This window comes from Xyrauchen texanus, chromosome 22 (genome assembly GCF_025860055.1).
Source record: "Xyrauchen texanus isolate HMW12.3.18 chromosome 22, RBS_HiC_50CHRs, whole genome shotgun sequence".
NCBI lineage: Eukaryota > Metazoa > Chordata > Actinopteri > Cypriniformes > Catostomidae > Xyrauchen > Xyrauchen texanus.
The window spans coordinates 29,079,410-29,107,126 of NC_068297.1; the positions used below are offsets into that span (position 1 = coordinate 29,079,410).

At 41.7% G+C, this 27,717-nt stretch overlaps 1 protein-coding gene across 1 annotated transcript; it reads right to left on the reverse strand.

The window, feature by feature from the left end:
- Nucleotides 1-2,898: 2,898 nt before the first annotated feature.
- Nucleotides 2,899-12,241, reverse strand: LOC127662879 (protein ZNF365-like). Its single transcript, XM_052154266.1, has 5 exons — nucleotides 12,011-12,241; nucleotides 7,748-8,457; nucleotides 6,981-7,152; nucleotides 5,934-5,980; nucleotides 2,899-4,192 (listed from the first exon to the last, which is right to left on the reverse strand). The coding sequence occupies exons 2-5, from the start codon at nucleotides 8,443-8,445 to the stop codon at nucleotides 4,051-4,053; spliced, it is 1,059 nt and encodes a 352-aa protein (XP_052010226.1). The 5' UTR covers nucleotides 8,446-8,457; nucleotides 12,011-12,241; the 3' UTR covers nucleotides 2,899-4,050.
- Nucleotides 12,242-27,717: the final 15,476 nt, after the last annotated feature.

Sequence of the window (27,717 nt, forward strand, 5' to 3'; positions counted from 1 at the left end):
TCTGCCAAATCATTACTATAAAACTAATCCAAATTAGTTTGATATGTTTTTTTTAGGTGCGTCTGTAGATGATACACACAAAGGTTCACAGACAAACACAGCAAATTGGAGCAGTTTAAAACAATTGGAAATCAAACTCAAAGTTTGAGTTCTCTTTGATTTACGACCTCTGACGTCCAACATAAACACAATATAGACTTGACCCCCCGACCCCTAATAATAATCGTTAAAAACCTTACAATGTTATAAAACCCTGTGGTCTATGTGAATTAGGTTGAGCCCCACTATACATGCTTCGACCATACAGTGTCCTCCGACTATCCAAATTTCGCCTGCACAACACTGCTCTGTCTTTTCCTCCCATCATGAAAATATTTTCACATATTGCACAAGCCACTGGATTAAGCATAGCATGCTCACTCACAATAAAATACTCATGGATGTAAACTACCTCATGCTCACACAGCACTAGATCTCCTTTCTAAGTAAATACAACTTAACTAGTGATACAAAAATACGAAGGAACAACAAAAGACCTAATCACAGTGTCAGAATTGAGCACAAAATGAAGTGGATGACGTTGCAATCACTTAACATATGACAAATAGAGGTTTAATGAAGAATTAAACGAGTCGTTTTTTTACCAGCATCTTTACGTTGGTACAGACATACAACTTTACGCAAATTTTTTTATTTCTGTTCATTTGAACCGCTACATTAGGTCTCATGTCACCTAATCATGTCTTTTATAGTACAGTCCCTTACACGACTGCCCTTGTCGCACCACACGCGACCAAAAGCATTACCCTGTTCCACCACTATTATGGACAATACCCCCTTCATACGTTAAAAAATATTTTTATTTTATTTTTCATTAACCATTCAAGCTTAGCAACATAATTAAATGTTATATTTCAAACATGATACTGTACATCAGTATTTCTGGTACACTGACATCAGGACTTTGGTAAGTACTTAAATCAAAGTTTACTCCTATTCTCAGAACTGTTTTCAAGTGGATTAAGTGCATTACTGTACACACAACTTTCATTTCTTTTTATGAACTGAGATGCTAATTGAAATAATTTTATGTGGTAATCAACAGATGCTTTTGATAGGGCTCAAGTTGTTTTGAACCCTGAACTTTAATTATTTATTCATTCATTTTGATGACGTAAGACAGGTTTGCCAAGTCTGCGGTTTTACTGTGGAATTTGGCTACTTTAAAATGGTTGCCGCAGATTTTATTTATATTATACAAGCAACCCACAAGTTGAAATATATTGCATTTTATTACTCAATAAATATTACATTACAATTAATGATGACCTGGACTTTGTCAGGCTCAAATATCCCAGATGTGTACTTCCTTACCACAAGATAATAAGACATTTTTCAATTTTTCTTCAAATGTGTTCAGTAGAAGAAAGTCATACACATCTGGATATCATGAGGGTGAGAAAATACTGAGATAATTTTTTTGGGGGGTGAACTATGCCTTTAAATCCTTTTTTACTATAAATTCTCCTCCCTGCCCAGTAGGTGGCGATATGCAGGAAAACGAAAACAAAAGAAGAAGATTGTGAAAGTGAAAGTGGAGATTGATAGTAAAAAAGGACTTAAATATTGAACTGTTTCTCACCTACACTTACATAATGCTTTTGAAGACATGGATTTAACCACTGGAGTCTTAGGGATTACTTCTGTGTTGCCTTTATGTGCTTTTTGAAGCTTCCAAGTTTGGGCCCAGTTAAACTGCACTGCATGGACCTACAGAGCTGAAATATTCTCTTTGTTTGTGTTCTTCAGAAGAAAGACAGTCATACACAGGGATATTGCGTTATCAATTCAAGCTTAATCGACTGTATTTGTGGCATAATGTTGATTACCACAAAAATGTAATAAAAAAAAAAAGGGAAAATCATGGTTACAGTGAGGCACCAGAGCTGGGTAGTAACGGATTACATATAATCTGGATAATGCAATTGTATTACAAAAATAATATTTATTTGTAATTAGATATTATTTTTGTAATACTCATGATCAGGTTAGTTACTTTTTTATTTTTTACATATAGGGTTTGAAATTAACACCCGCCAACTCATCAAATGCGGGTATTTCATGCGCAGTGGCGGGTAATCTTGCAGTGACATATGACAAGGAATGCTGTTAGACACAAAGATGCGCTTTTGAAGAAACACACTTTTTGAACATATTTTGCACAGACAAAGGAAAAGCCGTTAATGTGTCCGATTCGTTGCCGTTCAGAAGTTCAAGCGGCAGCACGAGCACTTCTCACAGAATAGGAGCATGCATACGGTTCTCACTCTTTCTTCTCTGTTTCAGTTGTCTGTTGAACAGTTTGCAATAATTGTGTCATCTATGAGAATGCTGCAAATGATCTCAGGAGATGAGTTTATTTTGCTTTATTTTCCAAGACATTACAAACTGACTACAATTTTAGTCATGTAATTTGTAATTAATATCAGGTCACAATTCAAAAAATTAATCCACCCAAATGGAAGTGAATAGGGCCAATTATTTGAGGGTTTAAAGGCAAAAGTGAGAAGCTTATGTTTTAGAAAAGCACTTGCATTAATTATCGAGTTTAGCTTTTCTTTTTTTTTTTACATTGTCAATGAAGTTACATTGTCAATATCATTGACAGATAATGTTAGTAAGTGATTTTATCACACTAAAATCATGTTAACACAAGTCTTGTTTATGTCTTGTGGCTAAACTTTTGAAACAGTGAGTATTTGAATGTTTACAGATTGGCCCCCATTCACTTTCACTGTGAGTTCCTCAATGTAACACAGTTATTGCTTTTTTTTTTTTTTTTAAGAAGAGTGGACAAGTAAAAAAACAAATTTGGAGTGCTAATCAACATTATGCTACAAATGCTGTTGTTTGAACATAACTTGTATTGAATAGTCCTTTAATACCGCTACTTGTATTATACAGTAGGCCTACAAATGAAAGGAAATAACACAATAGTTTGTATCATTGAGCTGTATTTATCACACAAACTTGGCAACCCTGATGCTAGACACAAATCAAAGTAAGTTGTTTAGGTCTTTGCTACATTCTTTTTTTTTTAATCTATAACAGTGCATTTTTTATTTGGAAGCTTGAGAATAACCTATAAGCTTAAAGTGGTGTAACTTCTCACCTGCGCAACACTGGTTTAATAACCTCCATTTAGATAATATAACTACATTCATTGTCCTGAACAGTAGTATCTGTTAGAAATCAAGCACATAACATTTTAACTAGGTTACAGCTCCTCTTTATGTAAGCAACCTGTAGAATAGCTATATCTATTTGAATTAAAGGGCTGTTTGACCATGTGTCCACAATATAGCCAATATGACATTTTACAATTAAAGGGATAGTTCACCCAAAAATGAAGATTCTGTAACCATTTCATCACCCTCATGTCTTTCCAAACCTGTGTGAATTTCTTTCTTAAATGAAACACCAAAGGAGAAGAGTAGCAGAATATATGCGTTGGCCTTTTCCATCCAATGGAAGTGAAACTCAAATAAGAACAAAAGAGCATCATAAAAGTAATCTTCCTTGACAGCTGTGGTCACCATTCACTTTCATTGTATGGAAAAGAGCAGCTTGGGCATTCCACAAGAACTCCTTTTGTGCTTTATAGAAGAAAGAAGATCATACAGGTTTGAAAGGACACGAGGGCGAGTATGATAACAGAATTTAAATGTTGAGGTGAACTATTCCTCTTAAAATATTTCATAGATGGAGCATAATCATATTCAAGAGTCAAATAAGTATCAAAGCACTAATTTGCTATCTGCTGTTGAACAATGCTGTAGTTGAGGTGTGCAAATCTAGCTGACACTGGTGAATAAACAATACCAGTACCTTGAAGTCTCTCAAAACATCTGTGTGGAGGAGCTTTAAGAGGAGTCTGTGAACTGGGAGTTATCTTTAACTCATATTGACTTATTTTTGTTAATATATTTAATATATTAATGAAACAATATTATTTGCATTAACATTCATTGCTAGATTCTGCATCTGTCCCTAAACCTCATACCCATCAGACCTCCTCCGCTGGTGCCAGCTCTCAAAACCCAGTCTGCCTCCAGTGGCTTTGGACAGTCCCCATCCAGACTGACCATGTAGCCGCTGCTCCTCATCTTGCTCAAAAAACTCTCCTGAAGACCTGTCACCAAATATCAGCAAAATAAGATGAGAGACAAAAGATATGCTCCATCTTCCACCACACATACTGTATGCACCATCATCCAGCACATTTAATTTCTCCACGCGCATGCACACACGCACGCACACACACACACACACACTAAAACAAGTGAAAGGAAACGTAGAGTAGTAGGAAAATCATTACTTATAGAAGGGGCAACATGATATTCCACTATCTTGATAGGATCATATGAATTAGTAACAGTGGACAACCTGTCTGTTACAGGACACTGAATCAAGTGTTGATTCAAGTGAGGACATATTTACACTACCGTTCAAAAGTTTTGAAACACGACTGAAATGTTTCTCATGATATTAAAAATCTTTTGTCTTCAAGCGTATGCTTAAATATTTGAAATTAGTTTTGTAGACAAAAATATAATTGTGCCAATATATTAATTTATTTCATTATAAAACCACTAAGTGCCCAACATAGATGGGAACTCCTTCAATTCTGTTTAAAATCATCTCAGGGTAAAACCTCGAGAAGTTGGTTGAGAAAATGTCACGAGTTCATGTCTGCAAATTCTAGGCAAAGGGTGACTACTTTGAAGATGCTAAAATAAAACACAGTTTTGATTTATTTTGGATTTTGTTTAGTCACAACATAATTCCCATATTTCCATTTATGTTATTCCATAGTTTTTATGAATTTACTATTATTCTAAAATGAAGAACAATTTAAAATAAATATAGAATGAGTAAGTGACCCTAAACATTTGAACGGTAGTGTATATGTCAAAGTACATAGAGCTGGAACTTAAAATGTTGCATAAATATTTTCAAAGCTAAATTACAGATTATTGGCTTATAGGAATAGTTCACATAAAAGAAAAATTCTCTCATCATTTATCACCCTCATGCCATCCCAGATGTGTGTGACTTTCTTTCTTCTGCAGAACACAAAGAAAGATTTTTTAGAAGAATATTTCAGCTCAGGTCCTTTTAACACAAGTGAATGATGGCCAGAATTTTGAAGCTCAAAATCCACATAAGGCAGCAGAAAAGTAATCCATGTGACTTCAGTGGTTTAATCCATGTCTTCAGAAGCAATATGATAGGTGTGGTTGAGAAACATCAATATTTCAGTCTTTTTAAACTATAAATATCCACTGTCACTTTTACATTCTAATTCTTTTGTTTTATTGCAATTTGCATTCTGTAAGGGATAATATACAGCCAGCCGGTTGTTGTCACACAATAAGCCCTGACCAGGTTATTTATCACCCTGAAGGGGTTTATTTTGCAATAACTACAGGCTGACTGTACTCTATACTGCTTATTACACAGCTACTAACCAACTAAATAAATACATGGACATAAAATATTGATTTGCATTGAAATTATGTAATTTGAGAAGAAAGAGATCGCTGAACAGCTGGAATCAGCCTCTGGTTTGAGTTCTGTTGGTGTTTATTTTGTTGTAATTATCATCTTTCTTCGCATTATCCATCATATTGCAAGACTACATGCCAAATAATTAAATAAATGTACATGAAACAATAATTTGCACTGAAATTGTGTAATTATGTGAGTAGAAATAAATCTCTGAACAGCTGATATCTACCTTTTACTTTTGGGTGAACTATCCCTTCATGCCAATAATCTATAATTTAGCTTTAAATGAGAAATTCCAGTTTTAGGTGACCTCTCAATTTAACATGATTTGTTCTTTTAAAGTAAGACCAATGCTGCAATACCTGCTTTGAGTTATTCTCTGCGGACCAAGCTCAGATGACATGGGGACCTAGAATATAATAATAAAGTTAGAGAAAACTGCACATGGCTGACATATTTCTGAAATAAGTTATGGGTGCACTTATTAGTTTTCTCCCTCATTAAAAACATGTACACAAATGTTTAAAGAAATGATCAGCACTTTTGAAAAATATGTTTAAAACTGTAAAGACTCACATGAGATGAAGTCTCCAGTAATTTCAGTGGCCTTATCAGTGGTTTTATTTTATTTATATGGAGCAGGTCGCATCATAGGAGCTAACATTGAATGATAACACGAACAGCCGGATACTAGCCACTTTCGCTCACAGAATAAATTAATCATGGCTCAATGTGAATAGTACATTTCTACAATGGCATAGGTGCCTTAAAGTGTTAGTTTACCCCAACATTTTATTCTCTCACATTTACTCACTCTCATGCCGTCACAGGTGTGTATGACTTTCTTCTGCAGAACACATTTGCTTTACAGTAAAAAAAAGTACTTATTGATATTTTTGGATCGATCGTGTCACTTGGGTGGCATTTATGCTGACTGTCTGTTCTTTTTGGAGCTTCAAAAGTCTGATCCCCATCCACTTGCATTTTAAGGACCTACTGAGCTGAGATATTTTTCTGTTTTTCATCAAATGTGTTGTACAGAAGAAAGTCATACACACCTGGGAAAGCATGAGGGTGAATAAGTAATGAGAGAATGTTAATTTTTGGGTGAACTATCCCTTTAAAACTTTAGCTTTTTTGTGTAATGCTGCATCCATGCCCCTAGGTGTCAGTATAAGTCCAAGACAACTGTCATTTGGACCAGCAGAGCAAATAAAACAACGAGTGACCTTGAATGGATGAGCTTTAATCATAGAGTTCCTGAAAAATCTTTTATGTGGGCCAAGTCAGATGATTAATTATCTGTGGAAATTTCCTTTATGTAGCTTTTAATATGGTATATTCTAAGGAAAACTAAAACATTGCTGTAAATCCCAATTGGTATGTTAATGAGAACTTTGGTGACATACAGGGTGAGCTGTGCAACAATGCCTGTGGGGGGCGCTCTGGTAATATTCCAGTAGTCTCTCTGCCAACGAAATCCGCCGCAGCAGGCCCTCAATGAACCGTCGCAAACGAACCTTCCCACACATCTCATGCTGTGCTGCTGCTTCCAGAAATTTCTGAATGGTAATGACTTCCCTGCAAAAAGAAAAAGGTCATTGAAGAACGGCTTCTTGAAAATTAAACATCAACACATCAATTGAGTGACAGTCTCGAGCAGTGGTTATCAGCTGGTTTTGCTGTTAGGTTTAGAGTTTGGGTTAAACGTATCTAAATGTAATTACTGCTGTATGTTTATGAAAGAAGACACAATGTGCTTGTCCTGTTTCCTGTCACATCCATTCAACAACCAAGTTTTTGTGCTTAAGCAGTGACTCTATGAACCGTAATACCATCTTCAGCCACTAGGAGGAGCAGTTTGGACATTCAGAAAGCATAAACTGATTTTAGAAGACAAAACATTTGACCTCCTGATGCTGATTTGACATCAACATAAACAAATTGTGGAGTGTTTGGCATTATAGTATATGCACTATTTGCATTGATCAGTGTTTCCTGCCTATTGTTTGCATCATTTTGGGGTTGCAACACACAAAAGGTTTTTCATGTGGATGACATTAGCCACCACCAAAAATCCTTTTTGACCCAGGAAAAGCCCTGCACCAGTTGAGAACCACTGGTCTAAACTTGCATTATTCATGAAGACTGAATAATATTTAAAGCCTTCACTCACTGTTCCCTCCTTTCCAGTTCATGCTCCGAGATGCTGAGCTGTTGCTTCAGTGTGGCAATCACCATGACCGCGGCGTCAACCTGTCTGCTGAGCGCCCGCTCTCGCTCCAGCACTTCCTGTTTTTCCTGGGCCAGGTGATGCGAGTGAGCACGCTCACACAGTATGGCTGTGTCTGTCTGAGCCAGCTCTGAGCTGAGCCGCAGTAGACGTCGTTCCATACTGCTATTGGCTGTCCTCATCATCCCTTCCAGCCTCTTCTCCACCGACACCACTGGAGCTGAGAGGGGCCCCACACCAGCTGATACAGCCCCAACATTGATGCTCCTCTCTGGGGAAGTCCGCTTCTGCTCAGGGCGCATTTCTGGAGTCATGAGTTTGAGCTCTCCTCTCCCATTTGAGTTTGAATTAGTATTTGTGCCAGCATCACGTACTTTATGCATGTCAGAATTGGAGCTTTTGCAGACTTTCATGTGGTCCGTATTACAGTGATCTCTTGTATATAGGAGGCTGATGTCATGTTTAGTATGAAACGGGTGGCTGTACTCTAGGTGAGCTCTGAGAGAGGCTAGACTCTGAAAACGTTCATGTTCTCCACATCGCGGGCAGCGGAATGGATACTGTGGAGGGGCGCCGGCTCCACACACCTGACCGTTCTTCACAAAGAGCGCTGTGTTGCGTGTGCACACTTTCTGCTGCATGACACAGATAACCTAACAACCACAAAAAAATATATATTTGGTACCACAAAATGTTCAAAAAACATTCATACCTTAAACTAAGGAGTCAAGGTTTGGCTGGTTAGCATGGTTTAGTTCCTCGCTGCTGGTAGATACTATAACTACACCATTTCCTCCAAAACGCATCTTTCATTCCATTGACAGCCATTCAAAGTAGCCATGTATTCTGACAATATAATCTTTTGAAAGCAACAAATTCATGGCTACTATTTTATTATTTCTCAATAGATGTTTTAACAGTGGCCGATTTGTTTAAAGGGCCTAAAAATTTTGAAATTGACTTATTTCATGGATGGTTAATGGATATTTTTCCGTCTGCAGCCTTTGACGTCACAGCTCAGGATAGTCACAAGTGAAGGGCTTGGGACTGTGTGCTTTTTATGTGATATCACCATTTTCATTAAGTAGGGAAGCACTGATACCACTTTTCATTCCCGAATCGATCCAATCACGATACCTGAACTCTCGGTAGCGGTCCCGATCAGATTCCAGAGTTTTTCTCTTTATCATTTTAGAATATCTATACCTCATAGTGTGGAACTAATTGGGGGTACTCTTTTATATGTAAAGCAACACAATCCTCTAAATACAAATTATTTCAATACAAATCTGTAGCCTATTAAGGAAAACTTTATTGTTAACTACTGGATAGTGCAGCAGCTAAATTAAAAGTTATTCCAGTGAAAGTGGAAAAGAAGCCAATTCTCTTTGCACATGTTTTTTGTCTTGTATCTGTGCTGAAATACAGTACAATATATTTACTTATTAAACAGGACCATTTGGTATTCACAAAGCTATCATTTGTCTACAATAGACTTTGAATAAAATGCACTGACTCCACACACATATTGACTACTTTAATGGTTCTTTTATTGTTCCTTTATAACATGTTTGGATCTTCAGAGTGATGACTATGCCTATCAGACATAATTGAATTTGGATCGAGCTCCTTGGACCGATACCAAATCCGGTAAAAACATAGGTAGTGGAGCGGATACCGATCCAGGTATCAGATCGGTGCAGCCCTATCATTAAGTTATTTTCCTGTGGCGACAAGGTAAAAAGCTTAGATGGTTAGTTGTAAAATTGCTGTGGTTGCATTAGCAAATATTGCAGATTTCACATTGTGTATTTCCAGGGGGTCATTCACCAGCCGAACAACTGCCGCTGAGATGATTTGGGATGCTAAAATATAGCTTTCTCCAGGTATTACAGACACCAATAATGGAATATTTTGGACCTATCTAATCATCTTTCTCTGGGCACATTTTTGGCTGGACCTTGATCGCTACATGAATGAGAGAAAAAGTCACTAATGCCTATTTAGAAAGGAATTTTGAAAGTCACTCTAAAGCAGGGGTAGGCAACTATTTTGGTAAAGGGGCCACATCGGGCTTTAAGTAGTGCATAGGGAGCCACATTGTATTTGTTTTGAGATACAATATTCTGCATTGATTTGGTGTTTGTGTGTTTTAAGCCCAGAAATAGTTGTGTACTCAATTTTCTGAAGTGTATCTGTGACTAATGGGACTATTCTGCATTTGCCTAAAGTATTGTATTGCTCTACAAAGGTAGATACTTTTCTATCAGGCATTAAATAACTGAATAAAGGCTGAGCTTGTACTTTTATTTTACCATCTCTACTTCCCTGTTAATTTATTATTCAATTGAACAATCTCTACATCAGGGGTCTTTTTTAATAAAAAAAAAATGGAAATTTATAGAACTTTTAATGTTTGTCACAAAGCGGGCAAGTTTACTTATTTTTTTCTAAAACATTACCCATTTACATGCTAAAAGGGTCATGATGCGGGTCTCCTCGATGGTTTGACTTACAGCACACAACTGAACAACACAGGCTGCATGACTACGATAAATGAATACTGCAAGAGTTGGATTAACATACAGATGCGAAGGGACTTCATCATTTCTAAATTGCACAAATAAAATATATATATTCGTCTCTGGCTTACTTTTGCTCGCATATCAATGATGTCGAGATCTACTTTAATATTTAATTGAATCACTGAGAAGGTTTACCTGCAAAGTAGCACCAAACATCACACTCAGCCCCAATAATGGACACAGAGTGGACGTATAACACTTTTCCTTGAGCAGAATATTGCACTACAGCTCGATAAGCTAGTTCAAAGGGGAAAGCAAGAGCTAGAAAGAGCGCGAACGTGTGCATGGTTGCCAGATTGCATAAATAAGTATTACATTAGACAGAATATTTCCAATTTGCGCAAGTATAAATCTCAAACTGGAGGTGTTGCGTCTCTTATCTGGCAACCCTGAGCATGTTAAACTCTTGTAGAGATACGTTAGGTCCCAATACAAGTTAACCGAAATATCCAATGAAAACAAATAAAAAAAAAATGAAAAGGCTTTTATGATAAATGAGCCGCGGGCCACATTAAACCATGTGGAGGGCCTGAGCCGGCCTGTGGGTATGTTGCCCAAGTCTGCTCTAAAGGACTCAATCAATGGTGAAAAAAATTGTACACACTTTTTTTTTTTTATGAAAATATGTAAATAAATGACATGCAATTTTTTTTTAAATAGGCCACAATTATATAATGCATATATATCAGTATTTCTATCCACACACTGTTCATTAAATGTATTGCTAAAATATTAAAACACAATTTGAATAAATAATATTATGTTCACTGTCAAAAATCTTTGTTCTTTGCTGTCCAGCCAAATTAAGAATATATAAGAGGATTGATTGAATGGCCATTCTTTGAGGACAGTGAAATTTCAGGTCATATCAACTACACATGCATGCACACTAATATATATATATATATATATATATATATATATATATATATATATATATATAATACAATTTAATGGTATATTTAGATATTAAATCAGCATAGGCCTAAAAAAAATCCCATATCCATCAACCACTCAACCTCAACCCTCGTCTGTAGCGTGTTTCGATTTTACTCAAATGAGCTTTTCACAAGGCCTAACAAAGATAGGATGTAACTGAATCTGAAATGACAGTATGCTAAAGTGAAAGAGAAAATGACCACCAATACTAATTGAAAGACTTGTCAGATCTTTATAATGTAGATTCTGGGCTGTAAATTAAGGGAAACAATTACAGTACCAGTACAGGTGTTTTACATTACCATGATGATCGCTTGGTAACAAACAACTGTAAAAAGACTATTTAGTGATTACAACTTCCATCGGTTAATAATGCAATCGAATGTTCTCTTTATATTTCAGTACGCCCGTAGCTTAAACAGGTTAATGTTACAGTTTCTGCAAATCAAGTGAATGGATATGTGGTAGCAACTGCAGATAATTCACTATGAATGTGATATTTATCAACTATATGCAAATTAATTCGTCACAATGTAATAACCCATAATTTCCCATACTTATATTAAGCTGTCACTGCAATATGTGCGATCTACTCATGCAAGCAGGCAGTCTGAAATCAGACAGGTAGTCATATATAACCCTATATTCTACACAACACATAACAGCAAGCATGCTGTCGTACCTTAATGGACGAGGTCCAATGTCAATGTTGGCACGTGCTGCTGGGATTTTATTATGTAACCTTTAATAAAACTGTTGATCGTTCGGATTATCTGTTGCTTGATATTTTTCCGAGCCCAACTGGTAACCCTCTCTGATTCAGATACAGTACAAAGATATCTGACTGTGTGAAGCGTGACAGCAGCGACAGAGGTGACATTAATTATTTATTATAAAGTGACGCTGGATGCAGTTTCCGTATGTAAAATGCTTGCAAGATGTCATCGGTTCATGTGTTAAATTACGATCGATCTGATTTAATAACCACTGAACAGATTTAACCAAATTTGAGGATTCATTAGAATGCAGTACGGCAGACAATCGGTTTAACCTATTTGAAGTCAGACGGGGGGGCGGTGTGGAAAAAACACACTGAGTATTAACACAAACAAACTCTATGAACAGTTGTATTAACATGTAATCTTTTCATTACTTTATTATATATATTTATAAGAAAATATGTTTACATAAATTACTTATATGCACAAACGTATTAAGATGCATCGCCATTCCAACCTTTCCTAATTTAAAAATGGTACAGTCCGGATACGGAAAGCTTTGGAAGACAACGATTGGCCGATTCCCGCTAGTGTAATCCGTTGGTTTGTTGACCTAAAATGGGCTTGTCTTGGTGAAGAGGCCAGTATGGATCCATCGCGGGATATTCAAAATTGAAGACGCAACATAAGCACTAGATCTATATTATGTTCATGTTCCTCTCTCGTCATGGAGATAAAAAGAAAGAAAATCAGAGAAAGCGTGTTTTTTTCAAAACGAGATGATTCAGTGGTGCCGAATTTCATAACCGTCATAAATCCACCGCGTTGAAGACCCTTTAAAAATCATTGTTTTGTTTTTCGATGTCTCGAATGATGCTGGTATATGGTTGTTTAGATAGTTATAAATTAACCACCATTCTTTCTCAGGCGAAAGAGAGACATGTAAATCGATGCACAAGTCTGAATGATACGGATAATTTGTTGTACTTACGACACATTTCTAAGAAACAAAAGTTAGTCAATGGATGGGAGTGTAATCTTGTTTCTCTGATTCTGTTTACAGGCAGCTCACAAGGCCACAAAACAATGACTATTATATACTATAGTAAAATAACAAATATTATAGTAAATACTAATACTTGGAATCAATTAGGCTACTATTTTGCATCCCCGATTATTTGCTAGAATAATAAAATAAATAAACAAACAATTGCTTGATTGAATTCTGAAACATCATGGCATCCCTACAACTAGCATTCATTTAGAGAGTTCCATTGTTTTGTTTTGTGTCCTTGTCCCACCCACAGTCTCAGTAATCCCTGTTACATTTAATGACTGACCTTAGATCATTGTTCAAACCATGAGCCATGTTATCTCGTCCCTTCTTTTTTTTTTTTTTTTTTTGTTGCTTAACAACAATAACATCAAGTAAGAAATAACTTGTCCATGTGAAAGAAAGAATAAATAAGAGAGAGAAGATAAACGAAGAAGAAAACAACAATTCCAAATTAGGGAGAAAAATTGGTGGAAAATAAACTGTTCTTTATATATATATATATATATATATATATATATATATATATATATATATATATAAATCCAACATTTCTAAGGCACCTGCTGCTCTTTTGCCAGACGAAATATCCTTTTTTAATCCCTACAAATAGCATTAGGAAGGTTCCCTCTCGAGAGGTCTCTCCTATTGCGTACGTATTGCTTACGCTATGGGAAACTCCGTTTCTCGAGAAATATTGAAGTCTTTATGTAAAACGCATTGCAGCTGCACAGCAGACAGCAATGAGCGAGGCAGCTCAGTCATTGGCTGTGCTGCGGCAACTTGCTCGAACCAATGGCGGGGCGACTCTGAACGCGCGACCAATGGGCGCGCTTAGCGCGCTCAGAGCCCGCCAAGATGGGCGTGGCTAGGGCTATATATTAGGCGCCCCGTCATGAGAGTTCTTTAGATTTAATCTCCTTCAGCGAAGACCTTCAGCGAAGCCTACAGCAGGACTGCTACGAGGACGCCGGCGCCTTCAGCCACCTTCAAAGCCTTCTGCTACGCCATCCGGCGCGCATCACCCTGATATCCTTTTACTAGCTACTTTGCAAGTGTTCGCCTCTGCGACGCTTTTTGTATTTTAGTAAAAGAGCAATTTCGAGGCGTCGTTCCAAATGCCTTCCACCTGCGCCTCGTGCAGAGGCCTTCTTCCTGATGGGGACCGTCACATTATCTGCACTCGCTGCCTGGGACCCGACCACGCAGAAGCTGCTCTCACTCGAGGCGGATGCCCCGAATGTGACTCCCTGGGCCTCACCGAGCTGGCGCTCGCCACGCCTTCGCCGCGAACGAGCCTGCTACCACCGTGCTGCCGTCCCCTCTGTTCGAGTCGCGCAAGAAAAAGCGCCGCTCACAGAGGCCGCCAGAGCACGCGAACTTCAGTGACGTCACGCCGGCCCAGTCCCCGCGTGCTTCACCACTACCCGAGAACTCCCCGCCGCCAGTCCATTTCACGCAGGCGGACCAGCACCCCTCCAACAGAGCGGTGGGTCTCGTCTCGTTCGGCGCGTCAGGGGACGACGGTGAAAAGGATGACAGCCTTTCCATTGACGCTGCATCCGACGACTGGCCGGGCTCGGCCTTCGACCCCGCGCCGTCGACATTAGCGGACAGGAGCACGGGCACCAGCAGGACTCGGAGATCGTCCGCATCCTATCTAAAGCCGTAGAAGACCTCGGGCTCGACTGGTCTTCTTCGGAAGAACCCGCCCGCAGGCGGCTGGACAAGTGGTTCCTACAGGGGCGCCGGCAGGCCCCTCGACAGAGACCCTCCCCTTTCTTCCCCGAAGTTCACGACGAACTCACAAAGTCGTGGAAAGCCCCGCACTCTGCTCGCCTGAAGCCTTCTTTCTCTTCCTCGCTCTCCTCGGTAGACGGCACGAGAGAAAGAGGCTACGAGGGAACCCCGCCCCTCGAGGAGGCTGTGGCCAACTATCTGTGCCCACCCTCCACCGCTGGATGGAAAGCCAAAGCTTCTCATCCCTCGAAGCCCTGCCGATCTACCTCAGCTCTTGCCGGTCGCGCATACGCCGCCGCCGGCCAAGCTGCGTCAGTGCTTCATTCCATGGCTGTTCTGCAAGTTTATCAGGCCAAACTTCTCCGCACCATGGACGAGTCTGGACCTGAACCTGAGGCTTTCAAAGGACCTGCGCAGCGCCACTGATGTAGCCCTGCGAGCCACAAAGGCCACCGCCCAATCCATCGGCCGGGCCATGGCTAACCTGACTGTCCTTGAGCGCCATCTGTGGCTGATGCTAACGGAGATGAAGGACGCGGATAAGGCGCCATTCCTCGACGCGCCTATCACTCCAAGCGGCCTGTTCGGACCGGCGGTAAGAGAATTCGCGGAACGCTTCACTGAAGCTCGGAAGGATTCGCAGGCTATGCGTCACTTCCTGCCCAAGCGCTCCAGCTCGTCACAGAGCCACCAGAAACCGCCTCAGCAGCAGCAGCGAGCCAGAGCGGTGCCTCCCGTCTCCCAGCCAAAAAACAGACCTGAAACAGACGCTCGACGCCGCTCGCATTCCGCTAACCGAAAGCAGCCGCCTGACCGACGGGGACCTAGGCCCAAGATCGTGCTGAACCCGGAGCCTCGTAAGTCTTCCTAGCCATAGGAAGAAAAAGAGAGAGTGCGTGTCTCGCAAAAGCCGGACCACTCTCTCCAAAACGTGTAAAACATTACCCAGTCCCCTTACAGGCGGCTGGAAATGTCTGTACAGCAGTCAATGGGCCTGCACCTGCAATCAAACGCCGTTTTAACAGCGACACACAAAAATCTGAAAAAGAGTCATTTTCTGCTTGTGTCACTAAGGGGTCACGTGTCCACACTAAAGTGCGCATTCCCACATATCAATACTGCCCAAACAGTGCCGAATACTTCCCCAGCTCCAGCTGGACGCCCCATAAATGTAGATCGTGTGCCTATTGTCATGTATGCACCACTACACACAAGTACTGTTCCCACAGTTATAAACACTTCCCCAGTAAAAGCGGGAAATGCTATAAAGGTAGCGCGCGTGCCTGCTGTCATGCATGCACCCCTACACACAAACACTGTATGCATGGCCAGAAACCCCCCGCCGCGAGCGGGAAGCTTTATGAAAGTGGCGCACGTGCCTACTACAGTATATGCACCCCCACCCATAAGCGCTGCCCATACAGTTTCAAACAGTTCTCTGGCTCATGCCGCGAGCATCACAGATGCGATGTGCGAGCCAAGAAACCCCCCGCTAATAGCGGGAAGCTTTATGAAAGTCGCGCGCGTGCCTATTACAATGTATGCACCCCCACCCGTAAACACTGTCGATACAGTTTCAAACATTTCTCCAGCTCATGCTGCGAGCATTACGGAGATAGCACGCGTGCCCGTAATCTCACACGCACCCCTGCACTCGGCACTCAACAAAGCTGCTCAGTGCGCGCCCGCGCTTCTGAGAGCTGTAAGCTCAGTGTTAGCACAAGGCGGTTCGCCGGTGGGGCCCATACGTCACTGCGACACGCCCCCAGCCAGCATTCAGCCCATATCTGTGCGAGCAAAAGCCTGGGAAAAATTCCCCGACATACCGAAATGGGTTTTGAACATAATAAAACAAGGTTACTCGCTTCAATTCGCTACGCAGACCACCCCGCTTTTCAGCGGTGGTCGAGACGAAAGTGAGGAAAGATGTTTCAGCATGTTCTACGCACCGAGGTGCTCAAACTGATAGAGAAGGGCTTATAGAAACTGTCCCTCCCTCTATGAGCTGAGGCGGTTTTTACAGCCGCTATTTTCTCGTCCCGAAAAGGACGGTGGCCTCCTCCCCATCCTAGATCTCAGACATCTGAACAAAGCTTTAATGATTCGCTCGTTCAGAATGTTAACGACCAAACATATCCTCGCGCAAGTTCGCCCGGGATTGGTTCCTATCAGTGGATTTGAAAGACGCTTACTTTCACATCCCGATAGCGCTCATCACAGGCCTTTTCTGAGATTCGCTGAGGGACAATCATACCAGTACACAGTACTACCATTCGCCTATCATTGGCCCCCGTACATTCACGAAATGTATGGACGCAGCACTTTCCCCCCTGAGACAGCGGGGAGTGCGAATACTGAATTACCTCGACAATTGGCTAATCATAGCACAATCAGAGAGTCAGTTAACAATGCACAGATCTTGGATTATCAGCCATCTAGAATGCCTGGGTCTGAGAATCAATTTTGCAAAGAGCGTGCTATCCCCCAGCCAAAATATCTCTTTTCTGGGAATAGTGCTAGACTCAGTGCAGATGACGGCGCCTCTCATCAGAGCCGCCGCTATTCGGCGCCTTGCAACATCATTCAGAGCGGGCGCGCACGCCCCCGGCAAAAGATTTCAAAGGATGCTCGGTCTCATGGCCTCAGCATCAGCTGTACTCCAGCTAGGATTGTTGCACATGCGTCCTCTCCAACGCTGGCTCAAGAGCCGTGTCCCCACTCACACGTGGCGCTCGGGCCACTTTTTAATCAGAGCGAATCACGGCTGTATAAAAGCCCTGACGCCCTGGAAAGCCGTCGACTGGTATCAAACCGCCGTGACTCTGGGCGTGAACACACGGAGAAAAATGATCATGACAGATGCCTCCAAAATAGGATGGGGGGCCCTTTACGAGGGCAGGCCTGTCTCCGGCTTTTGGTCAAACCCGGAAAAGTGCCTACATATAAACTGTCTGGAAATTAAAGCAGTCACCTTGGCTCTCAGAGCCCTGCTTCCGTACCCTGCTTCCGTACCCGTACCTGGTCCGAACGGACAACATGACGGTAGTATCGTATATAAATCGCCAGGGTGGACTCAGGTCGAGCTCCCTGCACTCTATGGCCAGGGAGCTCATCTTATGGTCACAGCACAACCTGCGCTCGCTGAGAGCAGCGCATGTGCCAGGCGTCCTGAACCAGGGAGCGGACATGCTGTCCAGAGACAAAGTTCTCCCAGGGGAATGGTCTATCCACCCCCTGACGGCTCAGTGGTTATGGCAAACCTTTGGCAAGGCAGAGGTCGACCTCTTCGCCTCCAGGGAAAATGCGCACTGCCCTCTTTTCTTCTCAAAAAGCACGGATGCGCTCGCCCAAGTCTGGCCGAACCGCCCCTTGTATGCTTTTCCCCCGATCGCGATGCTACCTCAGGTCATCAGTCGGATCAGGGAAGTGAAATGTGCAGTGCTCCTGGTAGCCCCACTCTGGAAGAACCAGATGTGGTTTCCAGAACTGATGCAGATGATGCAATCTGCCCCATGGCCGATTCCGTTGAGGCTGGACCTCCTCAGGCAGGCCAACGGAATGATTCTTCATCCCCACCCCGATCTGTGGGCCCTTCATGCATGGCCCCTCAACGGGTTCCCGAGAACCTCCCCAGTGGAGTGTTGAGAACCATCACTGAGGCACGAGCGCCCTCTACGAGGCGCTTATATGCCCAAAAGTGGAAAGTGTTCAGTGACTGGTGTGATACCAAGAGCTTGAACCCCAAATCGTGGGAGATACCAAGTGTACTCGCCTTCTTGCAAGAGCTGCTGGAGGCGGGCCGCACACCCTCCACGTTCAAAGTCTATGTGGCTGCCATAGCATCGTCGCACAATCCTGACAAGGGACGCTCATTAGGGAAAAACAACCTAATCATTCGTTTCCTAAGAGGCGCTAGGAGGATGAACCTTCCTCGCCCCCCCTCGGTGCCGATCTGGGACCTGGTCACGGTCCAGGACGCACTCAAGAGTGCCCCGTTCGAACCTCTCCGAACCGTGCACCTTAAACAGCTCTCGCTCAAAACTGTGCTCTTGCTGGCGCTCGCCTCAGTCAAGAGAGTGGGCGACCTGCACGCGCTGTCATCAAGCGCTGCTTGCCTGGAATTTGGACCTAACGACTGCAGAGTTGTCCTTAGGCCAAAGCACGGGTATATTCCTAAAGTGCTCTCCACACCCTTCAGAGTACAGGTTATATCTCTGGCAGCGCTATCGTCTCCAGCAGACAGAAGCGACGCTAATTTACTCTGCCCGGTCAGGGCACTCAGGGCATATTTGGAACGTTCTGCCCCGTTCAGACAGACAGAACAATTATTCGTATACTTTGGCGGCTGCACAAAAGGTCTCGCAGTTTCAAAGCAAAGAATATCGCGCTGGATAGTGGATGCTATAGTGCTGGCTTATGAAGCCAAGGGCCTTCAATGCCCCTTAGGCGTCAGAGCTCACTCTACGAGGAGCATGGCCTCCTCGTGGGCGTGGTCGAGTGGGATACCCATTGAAGATATTTGTGCGGCGACAGGCTGGTCCTCGCCTTCGAAATTTATCAGGATTTTTAACCTACAGGTCCCCTCTTGGCATTCCAACATTCTATCAGCCTGACTGTAGTATGAACTGGAGTATGTATTTGCTGAGCATTATCTCCTCCCTTATAAGGTCCGTCTCTGACTGACTTAGAGGGTTTTTTATGCATATCAGTAAGTAAAAATATCAGTACATAAGATATGTGGTTATGTTTTTACAATGAGCGCCCCACCATGGGCCACCTTGGGGCAAAGGCGCTCTGTATTATCCCATTATATAGCTCGCCGTTGGCCGGCTCGTTGAATAATCACTTTGCTTTAAGGCTCAGGCATCTGCCTCTGGCTTTATAGAGCGAAGTCAGCACCCACGGCGTTTTGCATGGTGTTCCCATAGCGTAAGCTACTTACGCAATAGGAGAGACCTCTTGAGAGGGAATGAGTATTGCGTAAGCTGCCGTGCTTGTGCTTGGTCAGTTCGCTTCAGTTGATTGAACCTAAAGAACTCTCATGACGGGGCGCCTAATATATAGCCCTAGCCACGGCCATCTTGGCGGGCTCTGAGCCGCGTGGCCGTGGCGCCATTGGTCGCTGCGTTCAGAGTCGCCCGCCATTGGTTCGAGCAAGTTGCCGCAGCACAGCCAATGACCGAGCTGCCTCGCTCATTGCTGTCTGCTGTGCAGCTGCAATGCGTTTTACATAAAGACTTCAATATTTCTCGAGAAATGGAGTTTCCCATAGCGTAAGCTACTTACGCAATACTCGTTCCCTCCTCTCAGGGAACCGAGGTTACGTTAGTAACCGAGTCGTTTTCCTTCCATTCAGTATTCATTGACTGAATACTGTCAATGTGATATTTCAGTTTCTTTTTAATAAATTTGTAAAGCTATCAAAATCAGTTTTTTGCTTTGTCGTGGGGTATGGAGTGTAGACTGATGTGGAAAAAAAATTACAATTTCAAGCATTTTAGTATAAGGCTGCAACATAACAAAATGTGAAAAAATTAAGGGGAATACTTTCTGAATACACTGTATATGCAATTTAATATTTTCAATTTCAGTGCACCATATTGTTTTATGCGCGTTCAGAGTCGCCCCGCCATTGGTTCGAGCAAGTTGCCGCAGCACAGCCAATGACCGAGCTGCCTCGCTCATTGCTGTCTGCTGTGCAGCTGCAATGCGTTTTACATAAAGACTTCAATATTTCTCGAGAAATGGAGTTTCCCATAGCGTAAGCTACTTACGCAATACTCGTTCCCTCCTCTCAGGGAACCGAGGTTACGTTAGTAACCGAGTCGTTTTCCTTCCATTCAGTATTCATTGACTGAATACTGTCAATGTGATATTTCAGTTTCTTTTTAATAAATTTGTAAAGCTATCAAAATCAGTTTTTTGCTTTGTCGTGGGGTATGGAGTGTAGACTGATGTGGAAAAAAAATTACAATTTCAAGCATTTTAGTATAAGGCTGCAACATAACAAAATGTGAAAAAATTAAGGGGAATACTTTCTGAATACACTGTATATGCAATTTAATATTTTCAATTTCAGTGCACCATATTGTTTTATGTAATACATGGACTACAGTTTTTAAAAGGCTAAAATGTCACCAAAATAAAAATAAAATAAAAACTAATGGTAAAATAAAATATATATGTCCGTAATTTAACAAGATAGAAGCTCCCCTTTATAAGAATATCAGCACTAGCTGAAAGAGAATTTATTTCATACTGTAAGCAAAATGGACATTATAACTGAACTACAGTGCATCTGGAAAGTATTCACAGCGCTTCACTTTTTCCACATTGTGTTATGTTACAGCCTTATTCCAAAATCGATTAAATTCATTATTTTCCTCAAAATTCTACAAACAAAACCCCATAATGACAACGTGAAAGAAGTGTGAATGTACATAAGTACTTTCTGGATGCACTGTATACCCAAATTAATTAAAATTAAGAGTGAATTCCAACCATGATATCGTGATGTATCCCAATATACCGAATCAAGACATGTGTACCACAATACATATCGTATTGTGAGATGGCTGACGATACCCAGCCCTAGATAAGGCTGAGTAAATACATCTAGAGAGGCCTTCCGCTTTGGACAATAACACTCTCCCAAAGATAGAGAGATATCTCTGAAGCAATTGTTAAAGATAAGTTTTGTTTTCTTAATTTTAGGTTGGAAACTTTTTACATGGAAACTTGCCCAAAAGTTGTTGAGCAGGGATGGGGGGTTGTGGGGGTGGTGTCACTGTCCTTTTCTGCATATTGCGGCGCTGTTTTGCGGCACTCTTAAGCCTGTCGCGGCCCGTTCGTCAACGCAGCGGTCCATTTCAGCTTATCGGGCCCTGCTTCGTTGCCGGCTCTCTGGAAAAAGTCATTGTTCTCCCTATGGCCAGTCCGCCCCTTTATGGATGCCAAGATATTCCTTTACCAGTATGTTTTTAATTGAAGCCTTCTTTCGACTCATGAATGTATACAATTTCACATTTATTAAGATTTAATTTTAGACCTGAGGAGATTTGAGTTAAGTTCTATTTTAATTGGATTAATATTTTTTTTTAAATAATGCTGCATCGTCAGCCAATTGAGATATTTTGATTTCTCTATTATAAACTTTTAATTCCAGGATTTTTTAATCTGCTAAAATATTAATTGAAAGGAGCTCAGCAACTAATAGAAACAAAAAAAATGGAAATCCGGCATCCTTGACGTACACCGCAATGGATGCTAAATCTTTTAGAAAGTTCCATATTTACGATGATTGAACTATTAATATCCTTGTAGAACATGCTGACTAAATAAATAAAATGATCCCCAAAACCAAACACTTTTAAGGAGTGAAGTAGAAAGCCATGCTCAATAGTATCAAGAAATACTACAGAAATCAAGAAATAAGATAACTGCCCCAGGATCTATCTGATTGGAATAATATAAGAGATCAAGGACAAAATGAATGTTGCATTTAATATGTCTTTCTTTAAAAAAAAAACCTGTCAGAATTTTGTGAATAATTTGATTTAAACCCGATTTTAATCTTCTGGCATTTACTAAAGCAACAAGTTTGTAATCTATATTTAGGAATGTGATAGGTCTCCAATTATCAATTGCGAGAGAATCTTTATCTGGATTGGGGATGTTAAACCTTGCTTCATAGTTGTAAGCATTTTTAAATTTTTTTGGATACATTCATTAAACAAACAATAAAAATAGTTTGTTCTATTATTTCCCCCCAAAATGATCAAATTCAGTCGATAACCCATCAGGACCGGGACTCTTGCCAATTGGAGGGCTGTTTGCAATTCCTCAACGTTAGGGTCAGCATCACATAGTGATCTAAAATCATTACTAATTGAAGGAATGAACTTTTGGATGCTATCAGTGAAGGATTTACAATTGTTGAAACTAAAATTAGATTTAGAAGTTTTTCATAAAAATAAATTTATTTCCTTTTAAAGTTATTTTTTCAAGAGTAAAGTTGGCAGTATTCCTCTCACCCTTCTCTATCCTTTTAGACTTTGAGCATATAAAAGCCCCATTGGCTCGTTTAATATACAAGTTGTCCAGCAATTTCAAAGACTGAAGTTCACTCTTCTGAACATAAGGGTGTGCCTGAATCGTCAAGAGAGCATCTATTTTGAGAGTCTCTTTCTTTTTTTAAGTTCCTTTGAACTTAAATTTTTCCCATTTTAGATGTATAATCGGAACACTCTGGGTTGAAAATATGAGTAGTTTGGACTTTGATGCTGTCAGTGAGAACTAAATCATTAAACAGAGAAGTGTTAAACTTCCAATAGCCACTTAGGCTGTTATATTTATGTCCAGTCTGTAAGACTAACTGAATCAAAAGGTGATCTGAAAAGGGGGCGTAACGATGGGATATGTTATGAACATGTTGTCATAAATTGGAGGAAACAAGAAATCGATCAGCATTATTTGTTCTGACAAAAATAGATATCACTCCATTGAGCTTTCCAAAATTTTGAATCCGAAACCGAGGTATAAGTTTCTAGCAAAGAAATTAAATCTGCATTGTATTTTCTACAAAAAAGTTATTTTCTTTTAGTAGTATCTCTTGTGTATAAAGAAATAATATTCAAAGCGTTAAATAAAAAAAATTCCATAAATAAACCAAAGAAAAGAAGAACAAAAAGAGAACTCTTACCACTAAAAGTACAATAAACAAATAACTAGGCACTTCTACCAATGCTGCCTTCTATAAGAACATTTGGATAACAGGGAATGTGATCAACAGACCATAGTGCAATGTCCAAAGTCAAATTGGGCAAAACTGAGCTTTGTTGAAATCAGGACTCATGCGAAAATATTTGCTCAAGCAGGCTTTATCGAATCAGCCGAGATTCGATTGTAGAGTATGAACGGAGAATCATGATTCTGAATGCAATGCACACATTCTTGCAGAGGGTCATAAAACCCCCACACATCCTCGTGCCTTCTAAAACCCCCTTCTGAGATGGGAAAGGAATGTGAGACTTTGAATGGCACAATGTGTTCCTGACATTTAAAACCCAGAAGGGTTTAATTTTAAGGAAATATGTTTTATCCCCGTATGCTTGTGTATTTTTGTTGTTAGATCAAACTAGTTAAAATTGTAAGTTGTGTTAGTTAAACTCTGATGGCTTAAATAAAGAGCCTAAGTATCTATATTCACCTTTTAAGTGCACCAAATACACGCTTCTTGGTATCAAATTAAACCTTACGACTTGTCCTAGCTGAATATAAATATAAGGTTACATTAAAATTGTATTCTGCTATGTGTTACCATCTTTTGAGTGATTCAACCCAAAATCCTGACCTGGTCATAAATCATGCAAATGACTAGCCGTGACAAGACAAAGGGAATCATCTCGCACCTAAAACGGTGGAGTCCCATTGGGCCATTCCTCCCAAAGGAGGCGTGACCTCCCTACCTTAAATGTCAGCATCTGGCATTGAATCCTCCTCTTACTCTCTTGTCCTGTGTCCTCTGATCTCTCTCCAAGCTCTCTTGCTTTTTCTTTGTGTTACTTTCGTCAGACATGTCTTTTATTTTATTTGGCGTTTATCTCAGTCTTTTATTTGTCTTCGGACAAAGCTCAACACTTTACGTTTCTAGAGCAGTCCGATACCCTCCGGGTGAAAGGACTCTCTCTCAGCAACAACAACCGTTCCTCCTAAGATGCTTTGAACTCCCCGCGAGCAACCCACGTTCGGGGAAACACCAAGAGAAATCCTCCATCTCACGGACGCCACGAGGACACGATAAACACGCAGTCTTGTTCAGCGACACAAAGGTCCATTGTGCAAGTATTATTTCATCTAAATTCCAATGCGTTAAAGTGTGTAACTCCTTGATGGCTCTGAAGGTTTAACAAATTGTAACAAGTTTGCTATACCATAATCTCATAAAACAAAGCCTCTTCAATGTGCGATCTAAAGCTACGAGCTGATATTATCAAAGTAAGTTAACGTGCTTTGATGAGTAGCTTATAACTAAGAATAAACCTTCTGGAGAATTGATCAAGAGTATTTAGCAAAGCGGTTCACTGGACGAACTGGTTAGTTGCGATACGGGTCAATTCCCTTAAGGTGTTCTGAAAATTAATATAGCCTGTCTGCATATGATGTATATTCCTAATTGATTATAATTCGTTGTGTTTAATTATCTATATATATTTGAAGCAGACTCTTGGACTATATAAGCCCTTTTTGGGGCAATTTAGTATGTATTGTTATCTAGTTCAAACCGTATGATTAATCATTGATTACAATCATTAAAATTAATTGTACATTCCCCAAACCTGAACCTAGATACCCTACACGATAAAGGGCCCACTGTAGTCAGCCTTCTTCCCCTCCTTCCGTGTAGCCTGAATCAGTGACCAGAGTTTGTTCCTGTTCTCAATGTCTGCCTTGGTAAGATGCTCCTTGATGTAGAGACCGTTCTCTCTGAGGTAGGAGTTCTTGGCTTCTGTCCAGATGATATCGCGGTGCATCCTTGTCACAAATCGAACATTGATGTGTCGGGGTGAACAATCTGGTCTACGTTTACCAATGCGATGTCAAGTCAAGTCAAGTGGTTTTTATTGTCGTTTCAACCATATACAGTTAGTACAGTACACAGCGAAACAAGACAACTTTCCTCCAGGACCATGGTGCTACATAAAAACAACATAGGATAAACACAGGACCACATGAGACTATACAACTAAATAAAATACCTATATAAAGTGCACGTGCAAACATGTGCAAAAAGTACGGGACAGTACAAGAAATTTCTGACAATGAACAGGACAATAGGCACAGTGAGAGACAGTGCAGCACCGACCAGTACACAGTAAAAAAACGTAAACATAACATACTATGAGATAGTGTTCTATGCACATATCAGTTATTGAGGTAGCAGACAGTTATAAAGTGACAGTAATTAAAGTGCAATTCAGGACACGTGTGTGTGTGTAAACCAGTCTCTGAGTATTGAGGAGTCTGATGGCTTGGGGGAAGAAGCTGTTAAACAATCTGGCCATGAGGGCCCGAATGCTTCAGTACCTCTTGCCAGACAGCAGGAGGGTAAAGAGTTTGTGTGAGGGGTGTGTGGGGTCGTCCACAATACTGGTTGCTTTGCCGATACAGTGTTTTTTGTACATGTCTTTGATGGAGGGAAGAGAGACCCCGATGATCTTTTCAGCTGTCCTCACTATTCTCTGCAGGGCTTTGCGGTCAAAACGGTGCAAGCCCCAAACCAGGCAGTGATGCAGCTGCTCAGGATGCTCTCAATAGTCCCTCTATAGAATGTAGTGAGGATGGGGGTGGGAGATGTGCTTTCCTCAGCCTTCGAAGAAAGTAGAGACGCTGCTGGGCTTTCTTGGTGATAGAGCTGGTGTTGAGGGACCAGGTGAGGTTCTCCGCCAGGTGAACACCAAGGAATTTGGTGCTCTTGACAATCTCCACAGAGGAGCCATCGATGTTCAGGGGAGAGTGTTCACCTTGTGCTCTCCTAAAGTCAACAACCATCTCTTTTGTTTTGTCAACATTCAGGGACAGGTTGTTGGCTCTACACCAGTCCTTTAGCCGCTGCACCTCCTCTCTGTATGCTGACTCGTCGTTCTTGCTGATGAGACCCACCACAGTCAGGTCATCTGCGAACTTGACGATGTGGTTCGAGCTGTGCATTGCTGCACAGTCATGTGTCAGCAGAGTGAACAGCAGTGGACTGAGCACACAGCCCTGGGGGGCCCCAGTGCTCAGTGTGGTGGTGGTGGAGATGCTGTTCCCGATCCGGACTGACTGAGGTCTCCCAGTCAGGAAGTCCAGGATCCAGTTGCAGAGGGAGGTGTCTGGACGCCCAGCAGGTTCAGCTTTCCAATCAGGTGCTGAGGAATTATCGTGTTGAATGCTGAGCTGAAATCTATGAACAGCATAACGAAATCTATGAACAGCATAACGTATGAGTCCTTTTTGTCTATTTGGGTGAGGGCCAGATGGAGGGTTGTGGCGATGGCATCGTCCGTTGAACGGTTTGGACGATACGCAAACTGCAGTGGGTCTTAATGTGCCTCATAACGAGCCTCTCGAAGCACTTCATGATGATTGGTATGAGTGCGACGGGACGGTAGTCATTGAGGCAGGACACTGAAGACTTCTTGGCATGGGGATGATGGTGGTGGGCTTGAAGCACGTTGGAACGATGGCGCTGCTCAAAGAGATGTTGAAGATGTTGGTAAGAACATCTGCTAGCTGGTCTGCACATCGTCTGAGCACTCTGCCAGGAATGTTGTCTGGTCCAGCAGCCTTCCGTGGGTTGACTCTACGTAGCGTTTTCCTCACATTCGCCGTGGTAAGCACCTGGTCGTTGGGATGAGGGGTGGTCTACCTCGCCACCACGTCGTTCTGCACTTCAAACCGAGCGTAGAAGTCCTTCAGCGCATCTGGGGAGGTATCTTTGTCACAGGCAACTGATGTTGTCCTGTAGTTAGTGATGGCCTGGATGCACTGCCACATGCACCGCATGTCACCGCTGTCCTGGAAGTGACTGTGGATTCTCTGGGCGTGTGCGCGCTTTGCCTCTCTAATGGCCCGGGACAGTTTTGCCCTAGCTGTCCTTAGGGCTGCCTTATCGCTTGCTCTGAAGGCGGTGTCTCGGGTACTCAGCAGCGTGGGCACATCCGCAGTCATCCACGGCTTCTGTTTGGAGCGTGTGGTGATGGTCTTGGAGAAAGTGACATTATCAATGCACTTGCTGATGTAGCTGGTCACTGTAGCTGGGAGAGCCGGCCGGCAAGGGTATGGTTTTAGCCTAGCATGGACCCCCGCCCTCTTGCCGCGTTTCCGCTTTCTCGC